Genomic DNA, 18,326 nt, shown 5'->3' on the forward strand with positions numbered 1-18,326 from the left:
CCAAGGCTTTTGTTTTTAAACCTGGGATAACTATAACAACATACCTATTGTCCGAAAGATTGTTTCAACTACAGAAATTGACATTTGTCCTTGTTAAACTTTAGTTCAATGACTTAGGCCTGGCATGCTAGACACTCATGAGCCATTACTTATTCATTCTGTTCAATCTACCACCCACTTTTGGTTTATCTCAAAAAAATGCTAAGTGTGCCCTACCTCCTTAAAAAGTCCTAGAGAGGTAAGTAAACAGGATGGTGGGTCAGTATTCAAATGTTCTTCCTCTGGCAACCGAAATGCATGGGTTCCCAGAGCTCTGTCTCAGGAGGTCTCCTCTCCTACTACCTGACCTCAGGGGATGATCTTAACTACCTACCATCACATATCCTAAGCACTTCCAAAACCAGATTGCAAAGTCAAAACCCCCTCCAGAGATTATATCTGTATCTCTGTCTCCAGTATTCCCTATGTATCTCAAACTCAAAAGTGAGTAAAAACCTGAGATCATAATCATTTCAATAACAAATACCTATTGAATACCTAGGAGATGTGGGTAAAACAAAGTCTTGTGAACCTATATTCTGAGGGAAGACAAACTATGAAAATAGAAATGGATATTTAACGTAATTCTAAGTAAATACTAGGATGAAAACAAGCAGAACGAGCATATAATTAGCTCCTGGGAGCAGAAGAAGGCCTATTTAAGACAGAATGATCAGAGAAGGCCTCACTCAGACTATTTTGAACAGAGACCAGACAGTGCCTCTAACAAAAGAGTCTTCTATAGATCCTGAGGGGGACTTAGGGAGCATGTCTGAGGAACTACAGAGAGGCCAGGTTGGTGAGAACAGACTATGTGAATAGAAGGCTGACAGAAATGAGGTCACAAAGGAAGCTAGTAGATAGATCACATAAGACCGTGTAGGACCTGGTAAGAAACAGGAGTTTTATTCTATGCGTAATGAGTAGGAGAGGTTTAAAGCAGAAGAGTACATAATCTGACTTTTGGTTTAAAAGTCTCAACCTTGGTGGATATGGATTTAACAAGCTACCGGGGTCAGGAAAGAGGACAGAATCCCGAGTTAAGAAGTAACTGTAGTAATCTAGGAAAGAGATCAGGAATATTTAAACTAAGGTAAGTAGTGAAGAAGGTGGCTGAAAGTGGTTCGTTTCCAGAATCTGTACTCAATACAGAGTCAAGAGAATTTGCTGACAAACTAGATGTGCAACGAAACAGAGTCAAGGGTAACTTGCCTTGTAGCCTGAGGAGCTCAGTAAAAGGTATTGCCATTTATTAAGATGGGGATCAACAGGAACAAATTTATACAGGAGGGAGACAAAGAGCCTGTCTCTAGACATGCTCCCTTTGATTTGCTTAGCAGAGAATTAGTTGGCAGTGTAGTATAGGCACCCGAACAGCCAAATGTAGAGTCCAGTGAAGAGGTTGGAGATAGACACACACACACACACACATACACAGTGAATAACTGTGTTTAACTTGTATATGATGCTAAGAAAGTGGATGAGAATACTTGAAGAAGTGTAAAAATAGAAAAGAGGTTCAAGGACTGGGCTTTGGGGCAAGCCAATAAAGCCAGCAGAGGCTGAGGGGGGAAAAAAAAAGTTCCGGAATGAAAATTGCCAAGGGGAGACCAGTGAATTCAGTAGAAGAGTAGGAAAGTATAGGAAGGGGAGTCAAGTTGAGGAAATGTTTGAGAAAGGGAAAGATCCGATCAGGTGAGGATGAGGGAGGGTTGGCTGAGAACCACTCTGGGAAGAGAAGGAATTGATTAGGGAAAGCAGTAGGATGCGAGGGTAGCACTGAATATCCCTTAAGGCTTGAGACCTTAAACCTCCGTAACTCCATTTCTCTAGCTCCTGTTTGTCTTTCCTCCTTCATCTTATCATGGCTATTCCTGTTCAGCCTTTATTTTCTTTTACAACTCATTATTGCTTCCCTGGCCTTCCTGACTTTGGATCCACCTTCCTCTATTCTGCAACAACTGTTCTAAAATGAAGATCTCACTTCCTTATTCTCTTACATAAAAATCTTCATTTAAAAAATAAGTTTATCAAATTTCTACCTTTCCCAAGCAGGTTTTATCATCTGAACCATAGAACATAAAAAATGATCTAACTGATTATTTTCTCCATCTTCTCTTTAATGGCACACAAATCTACCATTGCTGAAGCACAGGAGGAAGTGAATCCACCAGCAACAGTGCCTGCTGACAGGCATTATGGCTTAATTCTCCCAGGAAACCCTGGCTGAGAACGTCTACGGGATCAAGTCTAATCTCCTCAAAATGAAACAGAAGATCATTTACATGCCATAGACGTCTCCACCTTATTTCTTGAGACTTCTCTTCCCTTCTTCCTATATCAAGCTACCTACAATTTCCTTAATGCCGAGCCTATTTCCAACTTCTTTGTTTGGAATTCCCTTGGAGTCTCTGTGGTAGTATCTACTAATCTTTATCAAAGTGGAAGCATGATCTTATCCATGAAACACTTCCTCCTATTCCTTAATGCAGAACCAAGGTCTCCCTCCTTGGTAGGTATATGATAGCGATCTTCAGCCATCTGATGGGAAGTCATGTAGAAGACAGAACAAAGATGATCTCAGCTATATGGAAGGCCACACAGGACCAGAATGTTATAGTCCTAAGTTTGTCAAGTAATGAATGTGTCTTCAACTGTCACTGGGTTTAGCATGTCAATCTGGACAAACAGGTCATTTCCAGGACACTGGTTTCTGAAAATACAGATTTGGTACAGTTACAAATATTTCACTTGACCCCAAAGGCCCCAAATGAGCTGGTGGACTATTAATTGCTTCAAGGTTAACTAAAGCTTCATTTCTTTGGGAAAAAAGTTTATGTGTAACACCAGAGGATGCATTATTTTATGAAAAGAAAATATTCCACAAAAATAATCTGCTCTTTCACAGTGAAAATAATCCTTCCACACTGCTTCCAAAAGATGACCAAAAAACACTGATAGATTAATAACCGCCCCCCACCATGATACAAATCATTAGGTACACATAAGCTTAAAATATTAACTTATTACGAAATACTAACATACGTGAGTCTAACTAGATGTAATTTTGTTTACTGTATATATCCCTTCACTACTGCTTCCTGAATTGGTGGGCTGTTAACTAGTTAGCACCTTGTCAGGCAGGACAAACCTCCTCATAGTAAGTAGATGAGCTCCATTTTACTATTAACTCCTTTTGTGCTGAAGAGCAGAAGTAAATTTAGATGACTGCACGCTGTTCCACCAATATTACCGAGACTCCTTCAGGTAAGTTTTCCAAGTACTGAAGAAGTTATACGTTGTTTTAAAACAATCAGGTAAATAAAGTGAAAATAAATCAACAGAAAAGGCGTATACACTGTAGATGTAGTAATCACACAGGGGGATTCTCAGAGAAGTTAGCTTGAAAAGATTTCATCCTATTCAGGCAAACATTGCTTTTTTTCTCCCTAATTAATCAATTTTACAGTGGCTTATGAAGTTTTAGGAAATGGATCACATCCTAGCTGACCATATTCTTACACGACAGGGCACACATTGTGCTGGATGAGTTGTTACTCTGAAATGTATTTAGGTTGGAAAAAAACCAGCAATCCTATCAAGTTTTTGACAAGACTAATTCAAATAGCCACTTACTAGACAGACCTCATATTCCTTTTTCTTTTCTTTTTCTTTTTATTTTTTTAGTATTTATTTAGTTTGGGAGAGTGAGCATGTGAGCAGGGAAGGGACAGAGAGAGAGGGTGAGAGAGAATCCTAGGCAGGCTCTACACTCTTACCACAGACCCCATTGTGGGGCTTGAACTCATCAACTGTGAGATCATGATCTGAGCCAAAATCAAGTTAGATACTTAACTGACAGAGCCACCCAGGTACCCTTTGTATTTCATTTTCTAAGCAGAGTTATTATAAACTAGTCAAGAAATAGACAATTCAAGCTGAAATGGTGGGAGAAATTGTACACGATGGTAACCGACAAGATAATTATCAAAATGACAACCAAGCAAAAATTACTTTGAGTTTTTTTTTTCAACCATTATACAGACACTGTTTTGTTTTCTTTTTGCAATAGAAAGATCAATTATGGCACAAGTTGGATCCGTCAAAATATTAACTAAGAAAGTTTTTCTGATTTGACTTTTGCAAAACTTAACACAGGAAAACTCTTCAAAAGCATTTAAAAAAAATGGTTCCACAATAAACTCTGCTTACCTTAAAAGCTAAATGAAAAATTCTAAAAAATTAAATATTTGATAGCTCACTCAGATTCAATGAATAAAGGATACCTGAGAACTGTAAATCCAACTTAATATAAAAGACACATTTAAGGAAAACTAGTATATTGCTTAAATATGTGTGAGGGCCTCTAGTTTTTAAAGTTTGGTTATTTGAACACTTCTTAAGAATGGATGGTTTGGAGTACTGTTAACTTTTTCTTTTTTTAGATTTTTTTTTTTAACCCACTGGTTTTTCAAATTTTTAATGGTTGTGAATTAAGGGCGATAAAACTGAAACAGTTATTTGAAAGTCCAAGGCCTTGGGGACTTCTGCTTGGTCTACTCGTAAAAGACTACCTGCCCTCCTCTACAAACACAAATGGAACGACATACACGAAACAACTGTGTTTACACATTGGAGAATGGGCAGCACAGGACCATCACCACCGACAGAGCAGAGATGAATGAGTCCAGCCCTACAATAACTCTAGCATTTTCCAGACTAAGGCTCAGAGAAGAGGACACCCAGCAGAGCCTCTCAATCTTGCTGAGTTGAGGCAGCAGAGAGGAGACTAAAGAGGCTGCGGGAACTCGAGGTGGTGAGGAGACGAGGGAGATGTGCAGAAAGTGAGCGCTGGAGACCAGCAGAGTAGTCCCCTCCAGTCCAAGGTGAAACCCTGTGAGGCTAGGTAAAGTACCACTGGAAAGTTCGAAGATAGAGCATTCCCAGAGCTCAGTCAGGAATGAGAATAGTGGGCATTCCTCCTGGTCTGAGGGGAGAGATTGTCATATGCTAGGCATCTTACCATACAGGCCACAGCTACAGGCTCTTCTCAGTTTGCCCTAGCAAAACTCAAAAGGATCAAACTCAACCCAAATAACCTCACACACCAAGATCCAGAAATCAACAATGTAAACTTCACAATTTCTGGCATCTAAGAAAAAATTACCAGTCATTCAAAGTAATGTAAAAGTGTCCCCTATAACCAGATGAAAAAAACAAAAGAAAGAGACCTCAAAATGACACGCACGTTGTAACTAGTAGATAACATATTGTAAATATATTCCAGATACTCAAGAATGTAAAGGAAAACACGAACATGAGGAAAAGTGCTTAAAAAAAAAGGAAAAGGCCTAAGTGAACCTTATAGAGATGAAAAATACAGTATATGAAAGGAAATATTGTGCTGAATTGGATTTGTGGCCAATCAGACCCTTCAGAAGAACCAATGGTCAACCGGAAGTCACAGCAATAAAATATATCCAAGATGAAGCAGTGAGAGGAAAAAAAAGACTTAAAAAATAATTCAATTCTCTCTGAGACAATATGAAGTAGTACAATACATGCACGCAGGACTCTAATCAGGAGAGGAGAAAGAGACACAGGAAAAAATTTTCAGCAATAAAAACCCAAAATGTTCCAAGCTTGATAAAACCCTATAACCAAAGCAGCTCCAAGACTCTAAGCAGGGTGCACATAAACACACACACACACACACACACACACACACACACACACACACACAGAATCACAGGCCCATCAAATTCCTAATGCTGAGGGGCGCCTGGGTGGCGCAGTCAGTTAAGCGTCTGACTTCAGCCAGGTCACGATCTCGCGGTCCATGAGTTCGAGCCCCACGTCAGGCTCTGGGCTGATGGCTCGGAGCCTGGAGCCTGTTTCCGATTCTGTGTCTCCCTCTCTCTCTGCCCCTCCCCCGTTCATGCTCTGTCTCTCTCTGTCCCAAAAATAAATAAAAAACGTTGAAAAAAAAAAATTAAAAAAAAAATTCCTAATGCTGAAAACTAGGGATCAAGAAAAAAAATCTTAAACCAAGTGAGAGGAAAAAAGAGACCTTACAGAGATAGAGGGCCAAGATAACAAGGCCAGCAGATTTTTCCATCAAGAACGAAACAAGCCAACATGCTAATGTAACAACTTTACAGATTGAAACAAAAAGCTGTCAACCCAGAATTCTACACCCAGTGAAAATATATTTCAAAATGAGAGATAAACACTTCTTCAAGCAAAAGCTAACAGCATATATAGCCATCAGACCCATACTACAAGAAATGTTATTTATGTGGTTAATAAAAGAGGCTTTTGCTTCAAAGTTTTCTTTAAAAACTAACTCTTGGGGTGCCTGGGTGGCTCAGTTGGTTGGGCGGCCGACTTCAGCTCAGGTCATGATCTCAAGGTCCGTGAGTTCCAGCCCCGCATCGGGCTCTGTGCTGATGGCTCAGAGCCTGGAGCCTGTTTCAGATTCTGTGTCTCCCTCTCTCTGACCCTCCCCTGTTCATGCTCTGTCTCTCCCTGTCTCAAAAATAAATTTTAAAAAATAATAATAAAAATAAAAACTAACTCTTAAAAGCAAAAATATATTTTAGGATAATTTATGGAGAAGCAAAATGTATGATGGTATCAACACAAAGAACACATGCCTGATATACACTGATGTAAACTTATTACACTACACGTGATATGGTATAATAGCATTATTAGCATCAATAATTAATTCTAATAGTAGTAGTTGTGTGCTAATAATAAGTTAAAACTGAATATTTTAAACCTTAAAGCAACCCTCCCAAAAAGCAATGAAACAGACACTGGTAATAAAGCAATAGTAAAAATAAAATGGGATCATAAGAAAAGTCAATGAATCCAAAAGAAAGCAGGAAAAGACCAAAAAAAAAAAAAAAAAAGAACTAAGAGAAGGCACCTGGGTGGCTCAGTATCTGATTTCGGCTCAGGTCACGATCTTGCGGTTCATGGGTTCAAGCCCCATGTAGGGCTCTGTGCTGACAGCTCAGAGCCTGCAGCCCTCGTCAGATTCTGTGTCTCCTTCGCTCTCTGCCCCTCCCCCGCATGCATTCTCTGTGTGTGTGTGTGTGTCTCCCTCTCTCTCAAAAATAAACATTAAAAAAATTTAAAAAAAAAAGAACTAAGAAACGATGGAACAATGGAAAGGCAACAACAAAACAGATTTAAACCCAAGCATAGCGAAAAAACAAGTAAAAAAAAAACCCTAAGTGTGCCAATAATTACGTATTAAATGTAACTGGTTGGTCAGAGCCCTGAAAATAACTTTCGAAAATATTCTAGTCTGCATCCTGCTCCAGTCTCTTGGTGGAGGGCAGTAAGCCATCCTGCCATTGGTTATCTTCTCCGTTTGTAGCTATGTCATTAACCACTTGTATGAGAGTTTAATTTCAGTATTTGAAAGAAGTGTTATTTTCAGGGTTTTTGTTTTACTCAATAACTTAAGTGTAAATAGGTAAGTACTGAACTTTTGCTTTTTGGAGTAAGATCAGATGGTCTCATTTTTAAAGATGTCATTTATTCCAGGATTAAATTCTTAAAATTACCTTCTAAGTTCTTGATGCTTTTTTATTAGCATCTGATTAGCAACAGATTAAAAGGTGCTATCTTCTTTTTTCATACAGAGGTAGGCTTTTTTCCTAGAGTATTCATTTTTTGAACAAATAATACATTTGCAGGGTTCAAAATCAAAAAAGCAGCCAATACCTTACAGAGAAAGGCCTTCCTCCTACTCCTGACCCATCCATTCAGTTTATCCAAAACAGTATACAATCGTTGTACTTTGTTACTCCACAGATTTTCTATAAAAGTTATTACCTTTTTCTTTACGAGTGATTCTCTCTCTCGGTCTCTTTTCTTCCATTCCTCTGCAAGAGCCTGCATATGAGCCAATTCCTTCTGCTTTAGCTACACAAGGAAGAAAAAGTCACAAAAAGCACATCAATATTTCAAACATACAAATCAGTCAGTTCTCTGTTAAATACTACTGATCACCAGTATGTTTCCTTCAGACCTCCTCTTTTATTCTTAAAACAAACCAGAGAATGCCTGAAGCAAGGGATACCCACAAGAGTATAAACTAAAATGGGGCGCCTGAGTGGCTCAGTCGGTTGAGCATCTGACTTGGGCTCAGGTCATGATCTCACAGTTCATGGGTTTGGGCCCTGTGTGGGGTTCTGTGCTGACAGCTCAGAGCCTGGAGCCTACTTCGGGTTCTGTGTCTCCCTCTCTCTGTGGCCCTCCCCTGCTTGCTTGCGCACGCTCTCTCTCTCTCTCTCTCAAAAATAAATAAAACATGTAAAAAAAATTTTTTTTAAACTGAAGTGAAGACCTGTTTTCTCTCTTTATTGTGTAAAGAGAGATGGTTCTAGGCTCCAGGAGGATATGGTAAATGAGGGCCTGAAATTAAAAGAAATGTTCACTTTCTCAAACACTGACTTCGAACCTTCAGTCCTAATTTTGTCCAGAAGTCATAGAGAAGGGGATCCTTCTGCATGGCTTCTGCCAAACTATCATTTATCGAGTTATTTTTTTATTCTGTTTTTCTCTCAGAGTAAAGTATTCTTGCTATTAAGAGGGCTAGATAGGGTACCCGTGGAATAGAGAGAAAAAAAAAAGTCTACTATGGAGAAGAATATTCTAAGTAAACCAATTTAAAAAAAAAGGTTTGAAAGTAACGTTTAAAAGGTAACCTGATTTTCGAAAATGTCCTCCTGCATCTCTTTCCACATTTCTAGCTCTAGTGCTGCTTTGTATTCTAAGGTTTCTCGAGGCTCTGTCTGGATTTCTGAAGGACAAGGTGCTGGAGGAAGGGAACATGCCTTCTGTTGCCCAGCAGATAAACCCTAAGACATGAATGAAAACATATTGAAACAAACACACTCATACACACAATGCATTCGATCCACTACAGTCATGTTGTTTCACATTCACTGTTACTTACCTGAGATGAATCAGATACAAGAATCTCACGCATTTTTACTAGTCCATAATCTTCTAGAGTTACTGTGTAAGAAAGATCCATTATCCTGTTGTTTGACCTACACATGAAGTCAGAAATACTTTAAAATTTGTGGAAACACTATGATTTTTCCTTTTATTTCCCCAATGTTACAGCACTGAGTAGGTCACATTTCTTGTATCTGACACTCGCACTACTCAAACCTCGAGACCTTCCATATATGCATTTTACCTGATCACGGAACTCTTACATACAGACCTACGTTTACTACAAGAAGACCTACATGAGCTATAGATTATTTGGAGAAATTTAAACTCTTACTGCCCAAAGGTAATTACTGCTAAACTTTCATTTCCTTCCTCTTTCTGTTTTACGTGTGTGCAGATACACATGCAGATACACATTGTCCCTTTTTCTCCATTTACATCTGGAGCATTTTCTCATGTCCTCAACCTTCATTCAAAAATGTTGAAGTTTTAATGCCTGTAAAATATACTAATAAAATTACACAGTAAAATTAAGACAAAAACTAATGTTCCTACTCTTGATTATGTAGATTCTTCTGAATTCTTACTCTACTATTTTCCTGGGATGAAGCACTTGTACATAAATCTTTTACTGGATGTGAGCACTGCCTCAGGGTAATTCCTAAAAATAGGATAATTATATGTTATTTTTATCATAAAGAGCATCTCTCTGTCTCGTACAGCTGCATGTAGCATTTACCAGAACATCAGAGGAAAATATGGTCTTGCCTACAAGAAACGTGGCCTTGTCTAAAATCTATTCCATAAAGCCTTGGTCAAGCAAAAACTTCAATGACTGGAACCCACACAAATAAACTCTTAATAATCATTTTTACATTTTCTTCTAATCTCACAACTTTTAGAAGAAATTAATAAAATACACCAAAGCACTAAGTCTCCTAAAACTTCTCTGTCTACACAGCAGGGCAACACAAGTTCATATTCATAACCAACAGATTTAAAATAACTAGTAATGATTTGATTATTTTCATTGTGTTCTACTTAATGCGACAAAAGAATGGGATTTTTGGAAGAATTTTCAGTTCACCAGAAGATGTGCTTGTCTAAAACACCTGTTGCCAGATCCTCCAAGTGAATAAAAGTTTTACTAATTCTTTGCTCTCTGGAAGGGACTATAGATGGGGAAGAGCAAGGGAAGGGATTTAAATACTACTTTTAGATCTCGGCTTTTTTACTGAGCCTGATTTCTTTGTACATTCTAATTATGCTTCAAAAACCAAGGCATGTGATGTATAATTTTAAAGTGTATTTAAATTTCTACTGCTAAATTTAAAAAGACGTATTTAAAATAGATGTATTTTGGGGCGCCTAGGGTGGCTCAGTCGGTGAAGCATCTGACTACGGCTCGGGGCACGATCTCACCGTTCGGGAGTTCGAGCCCCACATCAGGCTATGTGCTGACAGCTCAGAGCCTGGAGTCTGCTTCGGATTCTGTGTCTCGCTCTCTCTCTGCCCCTCCCCCGCTCACTCTGTGTGTCTGTCTGTCTGTCTCTCTCTCTCTCACAAATAAACATTAAAAAAAAATTAAAATAAATAAAATAGATGTATTTTGTGTAAGGTATGTGAACTTCAGTTTTCCATGGTGGCACCAGATTCCAGGGCATAGAAACCATACTCATTTTTTAAAAGTGCCCAACATTTGTAACATTCTCAGAAAATAGATTTGAAGCAAAAGTTAAAATATTTTCAAGTAGAAAAACAGTCATTCCCAAAGCAAAATAATGTAAAAATACATTATAAATCTGACCTTGAATTGTTAAACACACAACCAAACAACATAGCGGGAAATTAAAACCGTCAGGCTTAACAGAGAGGAGGGAAACATTTAAGATCCTAGGTGTTAAGAGTCTTGGAGGGTACAGTAGGATCAGAAAGGTAAACAGTGCTAAAAAGCCAATTAGAATACAGCCCCCCGAGGTCAAAGAAGGACCATCACCACCAAGACGACAGGGAAGCGTAAGGCTGTACCCAGCCAATGAGAACAAAAAGCAGGCTATGGACATTTTGGGAAATCCGTTACCCCTGTGCTGCTATAAAAGGCACACTTTCACTGTACGTCTGACGCCAACACTGTTCACCACTGGAACCTAAAAAGCGAGTTTTTTCTGAAGACAAGACGTTAGAAAGCTGGATCCTGGCGATTCCCAGAAGTAAATCTTTACTCATTTTGTCCTTGTGCCATAATTCAACCAGCAGTGGAATCCTAAGGAAGAGAAAACAAGTGTTTATATCTTATCATTTCTGAACAAGTCGGTAGTAGCTCTTTGAGTTCCCCAAGCACCAAGATGTTTCTGTTACCTGGGTCGGAAAGGCTCCATTCCACGGGTAACAAACAGAAAATACCATTACAGTTTCTATACCTCTTTCTGTGCAATAAAGAAAACCCACGAAGTGCTATTTTTTACTCTTCCTTCTCCTTGTAAAATAATATACATACTTGAGTAAAAAGACGTTTCAGATCTTTTTCTTCACAAATCCATTTCAGACAGGTGCATTAATAACACCTTCATTTTATACAGATGAGGCAACAGAAAAAGCAACCAATTCACTACAGTCAACTGGTGCATCCGTGATAAAACTAAATAGCTTGTTCCTACTGATCTTCACATATTATGAAAAACAAGACAGTAGTCTTTCAAATCGTCTTCCTTACTCACAGATGGTATTTAACACAGTTCTAACCTCCAAATTCAGACAAATAAGATATGAAAATCTGCGAAGAGTCTCCATAACTTCATAAAACTTCAGAGCAGAAGCACCCACGTCACAGACATTACTAATTACATTACTAATACGTGTGTGTCCAAGTTATCAGATGCATTAACTGCTGTGGATCTAAATCTCTAGAAATTCCTCTTGTCAGTAACAAGATACGCATTTTCAAGAGTGGCTTCGTGTCATACACACCATATTTACGTTACCTTAAGAAGGTATCCTGCAGCTGTTGAGGCATAGTTGCAAAGTCAAATGCACAGTAAGACTGTGGAAGGAAAACTTCCATGTTTTTGCGAACTTCTACAGGAGGATTTGTCATAATAGGAGCTGCACTACCAAAGAATGGATAGGAGTACCTAGAATTTAGAAAAAAAAACAAAAAACAAACAAAAAAAAAACAACCTATGATATAGGTTACAGATGAGACTTCTAATCTGTTTTTTTTTTTTAAAGGATAAAATGGATATAACAAATAGAATTTTTAGAATACGTAAATGGTACAAATACATTGTGGTTCAAATCCTGTCATCAACTTTAAAATTCTGCAAATATTGTCAGCAATTCTAGAGGAAATGCATTATGTGTATATAGCACTAGTTCCCAAAGCTGCTTTATAAGCAATCTTAAGATGAACTTCAGGGCAAGAAGTCTGGTATTGTGAAGGCTGTAACACCAAAAAAGGAAGAGAGAATCATTCTCATACACTCCCAATGACTCTAAAATTTAGGAATGACAGTGACGCCAAACGAAGACCGAGCTGCCCTTTGTCCAGGAGTCCCTTGGGGGCATTGCTCCTGTGTTTTTCATCTCTGCCCTCCCAGCAAAAATAAGCACTTTTTGGCATATAGTAAATGTTCAGGAAATACCTGCTGAATTTAATTTCTAAACTTACTTTATTTATTTAATAATGTCTTGGGGCACCTGGGTGGCTCAGTCGGTTAAGCATCTGGCTGATGATTTCGGCTCAGGTCATGATGTTATCATTTGTGGAAACGAGGCCCGCATCGGGCTCTGTGCTGACGGTGTGGACCCTGCTTGGGAGTCTCTCTCTCCCTCACTCTCTGTCCCTCCCCTGCTCATGCTCTGCCTCTCTTGCTTTCAAAATAAATAAACATGAAAAAAAATTTTTTAATCATGTCTCGATTTTTATGGGCTGAAAACCCCTAGTCACCTCCCAGAGGGTGCACCCATGGTAAGATTCTGTCTTTGAGAATCAAGGATGGAAGCAGGTGATTCAAGGAGTGACAAGACTCTTTCTTCCTTTCTTCACAGAAACCACACCTGATTAAATGGGAACATGTCTGACTACTGCTGAACTTACTCTGTATTTAAAGCCAAAGAGAAAGACAACTTGAGGCTCACTTCAGTTTCATCTCGTGTCTCGTTATGCGTTATGAAAACGGGAATTTAAAGACTAGTAACGAAAACTGCTTTTCCTGCAACAAGAATCCCGTGCATTTACTCCATTCCTACATAATGACACATGCAGTGAAATCAGCTCATCTCACAAATCCCATTCCACAGCTGCCAACCAGTTTCACACCAGTGAGAGCATGATGACATAAAATTTATCAAACGGAAAGTTAAATGGCCAGTGTTTTAAAAAATGCCACAAAATGACTCAAAGACAGAACCAACGGCCCTTATCAAGTGAATTCCAGGTGGAGTGTTAAGCATATCATAACTGTTTCCTCGGTTTAGAGTATTTTTCCCCTTTTCTTTGCCAAGCGAATGTCTAGCCTTCCTCGTATGTTGACTTATTTCTCAGTCTGTCTTGTTCACTAGGTTGAGCTCTTTGTTTACGTGGCCCATAAACTCCTAATACCTGGCACACTGCTGGCATAATGTGGGCACTTAATGATTAAACAAATAGCCCATATGACAAGACGGAACCACAAAAACTAGGATGCACGCCTGCTAAGGGGGCTAGTACAAGGCTTCCCCCTCACAGCTTCTAACTGTAGATCACCTCGATATTTCTATGCTTCTAGCCAACACTATCTCTAGGTACCCTAAGATCACATTCTCTAGTAGCAGCAGAAAAGAGATCTCAGTTAAAAAAGTAGAGGGATAGGGGCGCCTGCATGACTCAGTCGGTTGAGCGTCTGACTCCTGATTTCAGCTCAGGTCATGATCCCAGGGTCATGGGATGGAGCGCCATGTTGGGATCCACGCTGAGCCTGGAACCTGCTTGAAATTCTTTCTCTCTCCCTCTGCACCTCTGCCCTGCTCGTGCTCTCTCTAAATAAATAAAATAAATAAATTAAAAAACAGAGGAAGACAAAAAGAGTAGAAATACTAGTACCAATTCTTTTTCTAAAAACAATTTGAAGAGAGGTTTTATAAACCCTTTGAGAAAAGCTCTGTCTGTTGGAGACAAGCTTTTTCTCCCTCAATTTTCAAATAACATATTAATAATTATTCTCAGCCTCTGAGAAGAGGTAAACAGTACAACTTAAGCTGTGATGGAAACAATGCCATTCTGTGAATTCACAGTCACACCCAGTGCTGGGTCCCTTTGATTTTGTCCATCGTTCACATCCAAGCTGCGAGGACTGTGGATAGAGCTGGAGAGGAATCTAAGACATGAAGGAGTAGATACAAGTATGAGTTAACTTATGCATTTGAAAGGCAGGAATGCCTCAAATACCAGCAGGAAGCAGTGCGTAGCTGTGGACGTTCCTGGAAACGGCAGTCCAAGATGACAAAGATTTTCTCATTTTAGTTGCATCAAGAGCACCAACCTTGTTAGAAAGGCTAGTGCTTGCTCTGAAGAAATTTGTAAGGAACAACTAACCACTCCCAACTAAGACACAGTAATATATTACATTTGATATACATTTCAACCAGAAGGTTTATGAAAATGTATTATTGTTAATAACAGGCTATTGAGTAGAGCCATTTAACTGACTGAAATATATAAGTATCTCAATTCTTATATGGAGCAGGGTAGACACATTCCACGTGCAGCCCATTAAGGATGGTTCTCAGAGTCTCATTTATCAAGTAGTAGAGATACAACTTCCCATTATAATACAGTTTCATAGAAAAACAAGATATTACACTTCCCTGAATTTGCCGTGACACCTTTTCTAGAAACAATGCTTTTTTTTCCCATTTTTTTAACGTTTATTCATTTTTGCGAGGCAGAGAGACACAGAGCACAAGAGGGGGAGGGGCAGAGAGAGAGGAAGACACAGAAGCCGAAGCAGGCTGCAGGCTCCGAGCTGTCGGCACAGTCTGATGCGGCACTCGAACCCACGAAGTGTGAGATTGTGACCTGAGCTGAAGTCGTATGCTTAACTAACTGAGCCACCCAGGTGACCTTCTGAAACAACACATTTTAAGAGTCGCTCTCTTTGAATAGAAGCAGTAGTAAATTATCACCAGCACCTACAATTATCACCACCTCTCATATCACCAATGCCACCGACGCACCCTTGTTGAAATTCGAACTCATGAGGACAGAACCTTGCAGGCTTTTTCAGTCCACAGGGTTTAACGAATGTTCTAACTTCTCCGGTGATGTTTCTCCCTCTGAAACTCCCAAGTAGAGAAAAGGCACTGCTCTTCAGAAAAGAATACTTTGAAACAAAATCATATCACACCTTAACATACAGTTGATTGGAAAACCAGCTTCCAAATCATGGATACTCCTTAAGTCTATTGAGAAGCAAAAATGATGTGATGTCGCTGGCACCGCAATCTTCTGTCCCGAGGTGGTTTCTGAAGCAGTGGCTGTGGTCACTGGCTGGGCCACCGGAAGAGGCAAAGAAGAACCCATGGCTACAACGAACATAAAAATTTAAGAGAAAAAAATCCCACTCGGTAACACTTTCTCTTCCTTTATTTACCTCACTTAAAGATACCATCTCATTTCCCTCTAAGCAAGAAATGTGATCATTTGGTTTCATAAACCTCTGAAATGAGGCATAGGAACTTCTTAAAGTGACTTGCCCCCAAATTAGGTAGGCTTTAACTCCCATTTTTAGAACTGTGTAAAGAAGGCCCCCCTCTCCACATCGAATGCACACCAGAAAAGCGCTAACATACGACAGCAGCCCGGCAGGCGCCAACTTATTTCCAAGAGGCAGCTAACCTTAACTTCGAGTTCGAGGGGTTGTATGGCAGACTTAATGCAGGCATCATTACCTCGCTTCTGAAGACACAGTTCTGGCTACGGAAGGCACACAGGACATAGTCTGACAAAAAGAGAATTCTACTCCCGTCCCATTGCAGACCAGAGATGGGTAGCGAGTGGCCCAAGTCCTACAGCCACTGAGTGACCGAGGGATCACTTGCACCTTAACTTCCGACTCCTGATCGAACACTGTTCTAATTACTTCCGCTACAAGATCTAACTGCGGGTCCTAGTGCAGTGGGTGGAAAATTGACACAACCAGGTAAAACCATTCTCAGGCTCTCCCTTAACTTCAGCATCAAAAATGGGTATAACAAGTTTATTACAACAGGCAGTTAGTAGCTCTTCTCTCTAAAATTCCAATGGATTCAAGATATTCAAGCGTTGCCTAGTGAAAAATATGTTAGCGAGAACTATTTTCTGTCATTTCTTCTCAGTAAGCTGTGTCTAAAATAAAAGTAATTGAACAATTCTTACCTGTTAGCCAATTCTGTGATGAAGTTACAGACTCAATTTCAATTCAATTCCATTTAAACTGAATTTTTACATCACCACACATTATTGGCTCTTGAAAGAAAATCAAACTCACAACATACTGACAAACGGTGAAAACGCTCTTCATCGTTAAGTAGATGGCTACAAAACGGACGCTTGGAAGATGTGTGAGAACGTCTTACCCTTTGCGTTTGGTTTCATGTCCCTGTCATACTGCAGGCTCTCCACTTCACTTCCGGTTGCATCATCTTGGGTTGGAGGCGACTGGTTTTGAGGTGGAACAGGGGACACGCTTGGTGACTTTGGCCCAGCGAGCGTCTTCTCTTTTACAGGAGTTAAAACTTGCTTCTGTGATTGCTGTGGCTCATGTTCGTTCTGGGTCTTTAATTCAATTAAAGACTAAAAATAATTGTTAAATAAAGTATGATTCGCAAAGCACTTTCCTTCATCGTTAAGCAAAAAAAAGTCACTTTTTTTTTTTTTTTTTTTTTTTTTAGTAATAGCTTCCCTTCCCACTTTAGGTATTCCTAGTCTATTTTTCTTCATCATTTGCAAATTTTTGTATAGTATCTAGAACCAGAAAAAGGAAGATGGACAGGAAGGAAACAGGATATCCAGAGCTGAGTACCAAAATATATGCTAACTGGTAAGAAGGGATATTTGGTGTAAGAAGTCAGGGACAGGCGTCCCTGGGAAAGGTTATTGTTACCAAGGCAATAAATACAATGGAGGCCTATGTTAAAACAAAACCAAAATAAAAACAGATCTAGCATGATTTTCTTCCTTTGTTCCACTTCCTTCTAAAAATATATGCATATATGTATTTTAACACACACACACACATATATATATATATATATATATATATATATATATATATTCAAACTCTCACATCAGTTTTTCTGTCATTTGTAATCTACATAAAGATCAGTTCTTCAGAAGAACAGTACACGGAGGCTGATTCTGGGACTATATACAATCAAAAAACATATACATCCAAACAAATACCATCTCTGTTGCCTAAAGAGAGTACGGGGACCAGAAAGCACTAATGAACCAAGAACGCTGTCTTTAAGCTAAAGCTGAGTCCACCAAAATGATACCATGAGTGCAGATTCCCAGAAATGTGGTCCATCTCTGCCAGTGACTGACCATGACCTGGGGGGTGGGGGGGGGGAGGGGAGATTCCTAGCATAGGAGAAAACGGTACATGAAGGCCGTGTTATCACTTATAAACTACAGCCAGGGCAGCTACAGTACTTTCCAGAAAAGAAACACCTATAATGGAGGCCACTAATTAAGAATAATAAATACTTGCTTACGCTAGGTCACTCTTGAAGTTCAACTTTTATCGGTAGTCATGAGTGACACCGGAGTGACAGCGCAGAAGCTGGAGGAGATGGAGGAGTCACTACTTGCCTGGGCATCTACGCCTTCTCTCTGCAGAGCCACAGACACGCCCACAGTGGGGGCCAGCTGCACAGGAATAGGTGCAAGCTTTTGCTTGGCTCGCTTCGGAGGGTCAAGAATAAAAGCACCCTCAACTGTAACGGGGCGCTGGTTGATTTCCGTACTCCCCTTTTTCAGCAGTCCGGTTAAGGGCACTTCTGTACTTCCAAGTGACTGGTCTCCGCAGCAAAGATGGATCTGATGTGAAAGAGAAAATCGGAATAGGGCCTTATGGTTTCTCCTTTCTCCTAAACACATCAACTTTAACCAGAGGTTATAACATGATCCAGAGAAGGGAAGTATAATGCAGGTTATCTTACTGACCTGCAGCGACTGCGTCAAAGAGTCTCATACTTGATTGTTCAAACTGTTGATAAGGCATAAACTTTCCTAAGAACTCAATAATAAAGCTATTCTTTTTCATTTTTTCTTCCAGTGTTGTATA

The 18,326-nt window shown here is 39.5% G+C and overlaps 1 protein-coding gene and 1 long non-coding RNA gene across 4 annotated transcripts in view; one reads left to right on the forward strand and one right to left on the reverse strand.

Moving 5' to 3' along the window:
* CEP120 (centrosomal protein 120) overlaps positions 1–18,326 on the reverse strand; it is a 74,284-nt gene that overhangs the window by 32,993 nt on the left and 22,965 nt on the right. For all 3 annotated transcript variants that reach the window (XM_042933935.1, XM_042933936.1, XM_042933942.1), the window contains exons 8-15: positions 17,852–18,079; positions 16,615–16,831; positions 15,405–15,582; positions 12,003–12,152; positions 11,102–11,284; positions 9,017–9,113; positions 8,766–8,918; positions 7,891–7,980 (exon numbers count right to left, since the gene is read on the reverse strand). In XM_042933935.1, the coding sequence (XP_042789869.1) occupies positions 7,891–7,980; positions 8,766–8,918; positions 9,017–9,113; positions 11,102–11,284; positions 12,003–12,152; positions 15,405–15,582; positions 16,615–16,831; positions 17,852–18,079 (1,296 nt within the window). The remainder of the gene's footprint in view (positions 1–7,890; positions 7,981–8,765; positions 8,919–9,016; positions 9,114–11,101; positions 11,285–12,002; positions 12,153–15,404; positions 15,583–16,614; positions 16,832–17,851; positions 18,080–18,326) is intronic.
* Positions 648–2,440, forward strand: LOC122217046. Its single transcript, XR_006201271.1, has 2 exons — positions 648–1,132; positions 2,195–2,440. It is a non-coding gene; the product is annotated as an uncharacterized LOC122217046 (long non-coding RNA).

This window comes from Panthera leo, chromosome A1, assembly GCF_018350215.1.
Source record: "Panthera leo isolate Ple1 chromosome A1, P.leo_Ple1_pat1.1, whole genome shotgun sequence".
Lineage (NCBI taxonomy): Eukaryota > Metazoa > Chordata > Mammalia > Carnivora > Felidae > Panthera > Panthera leo.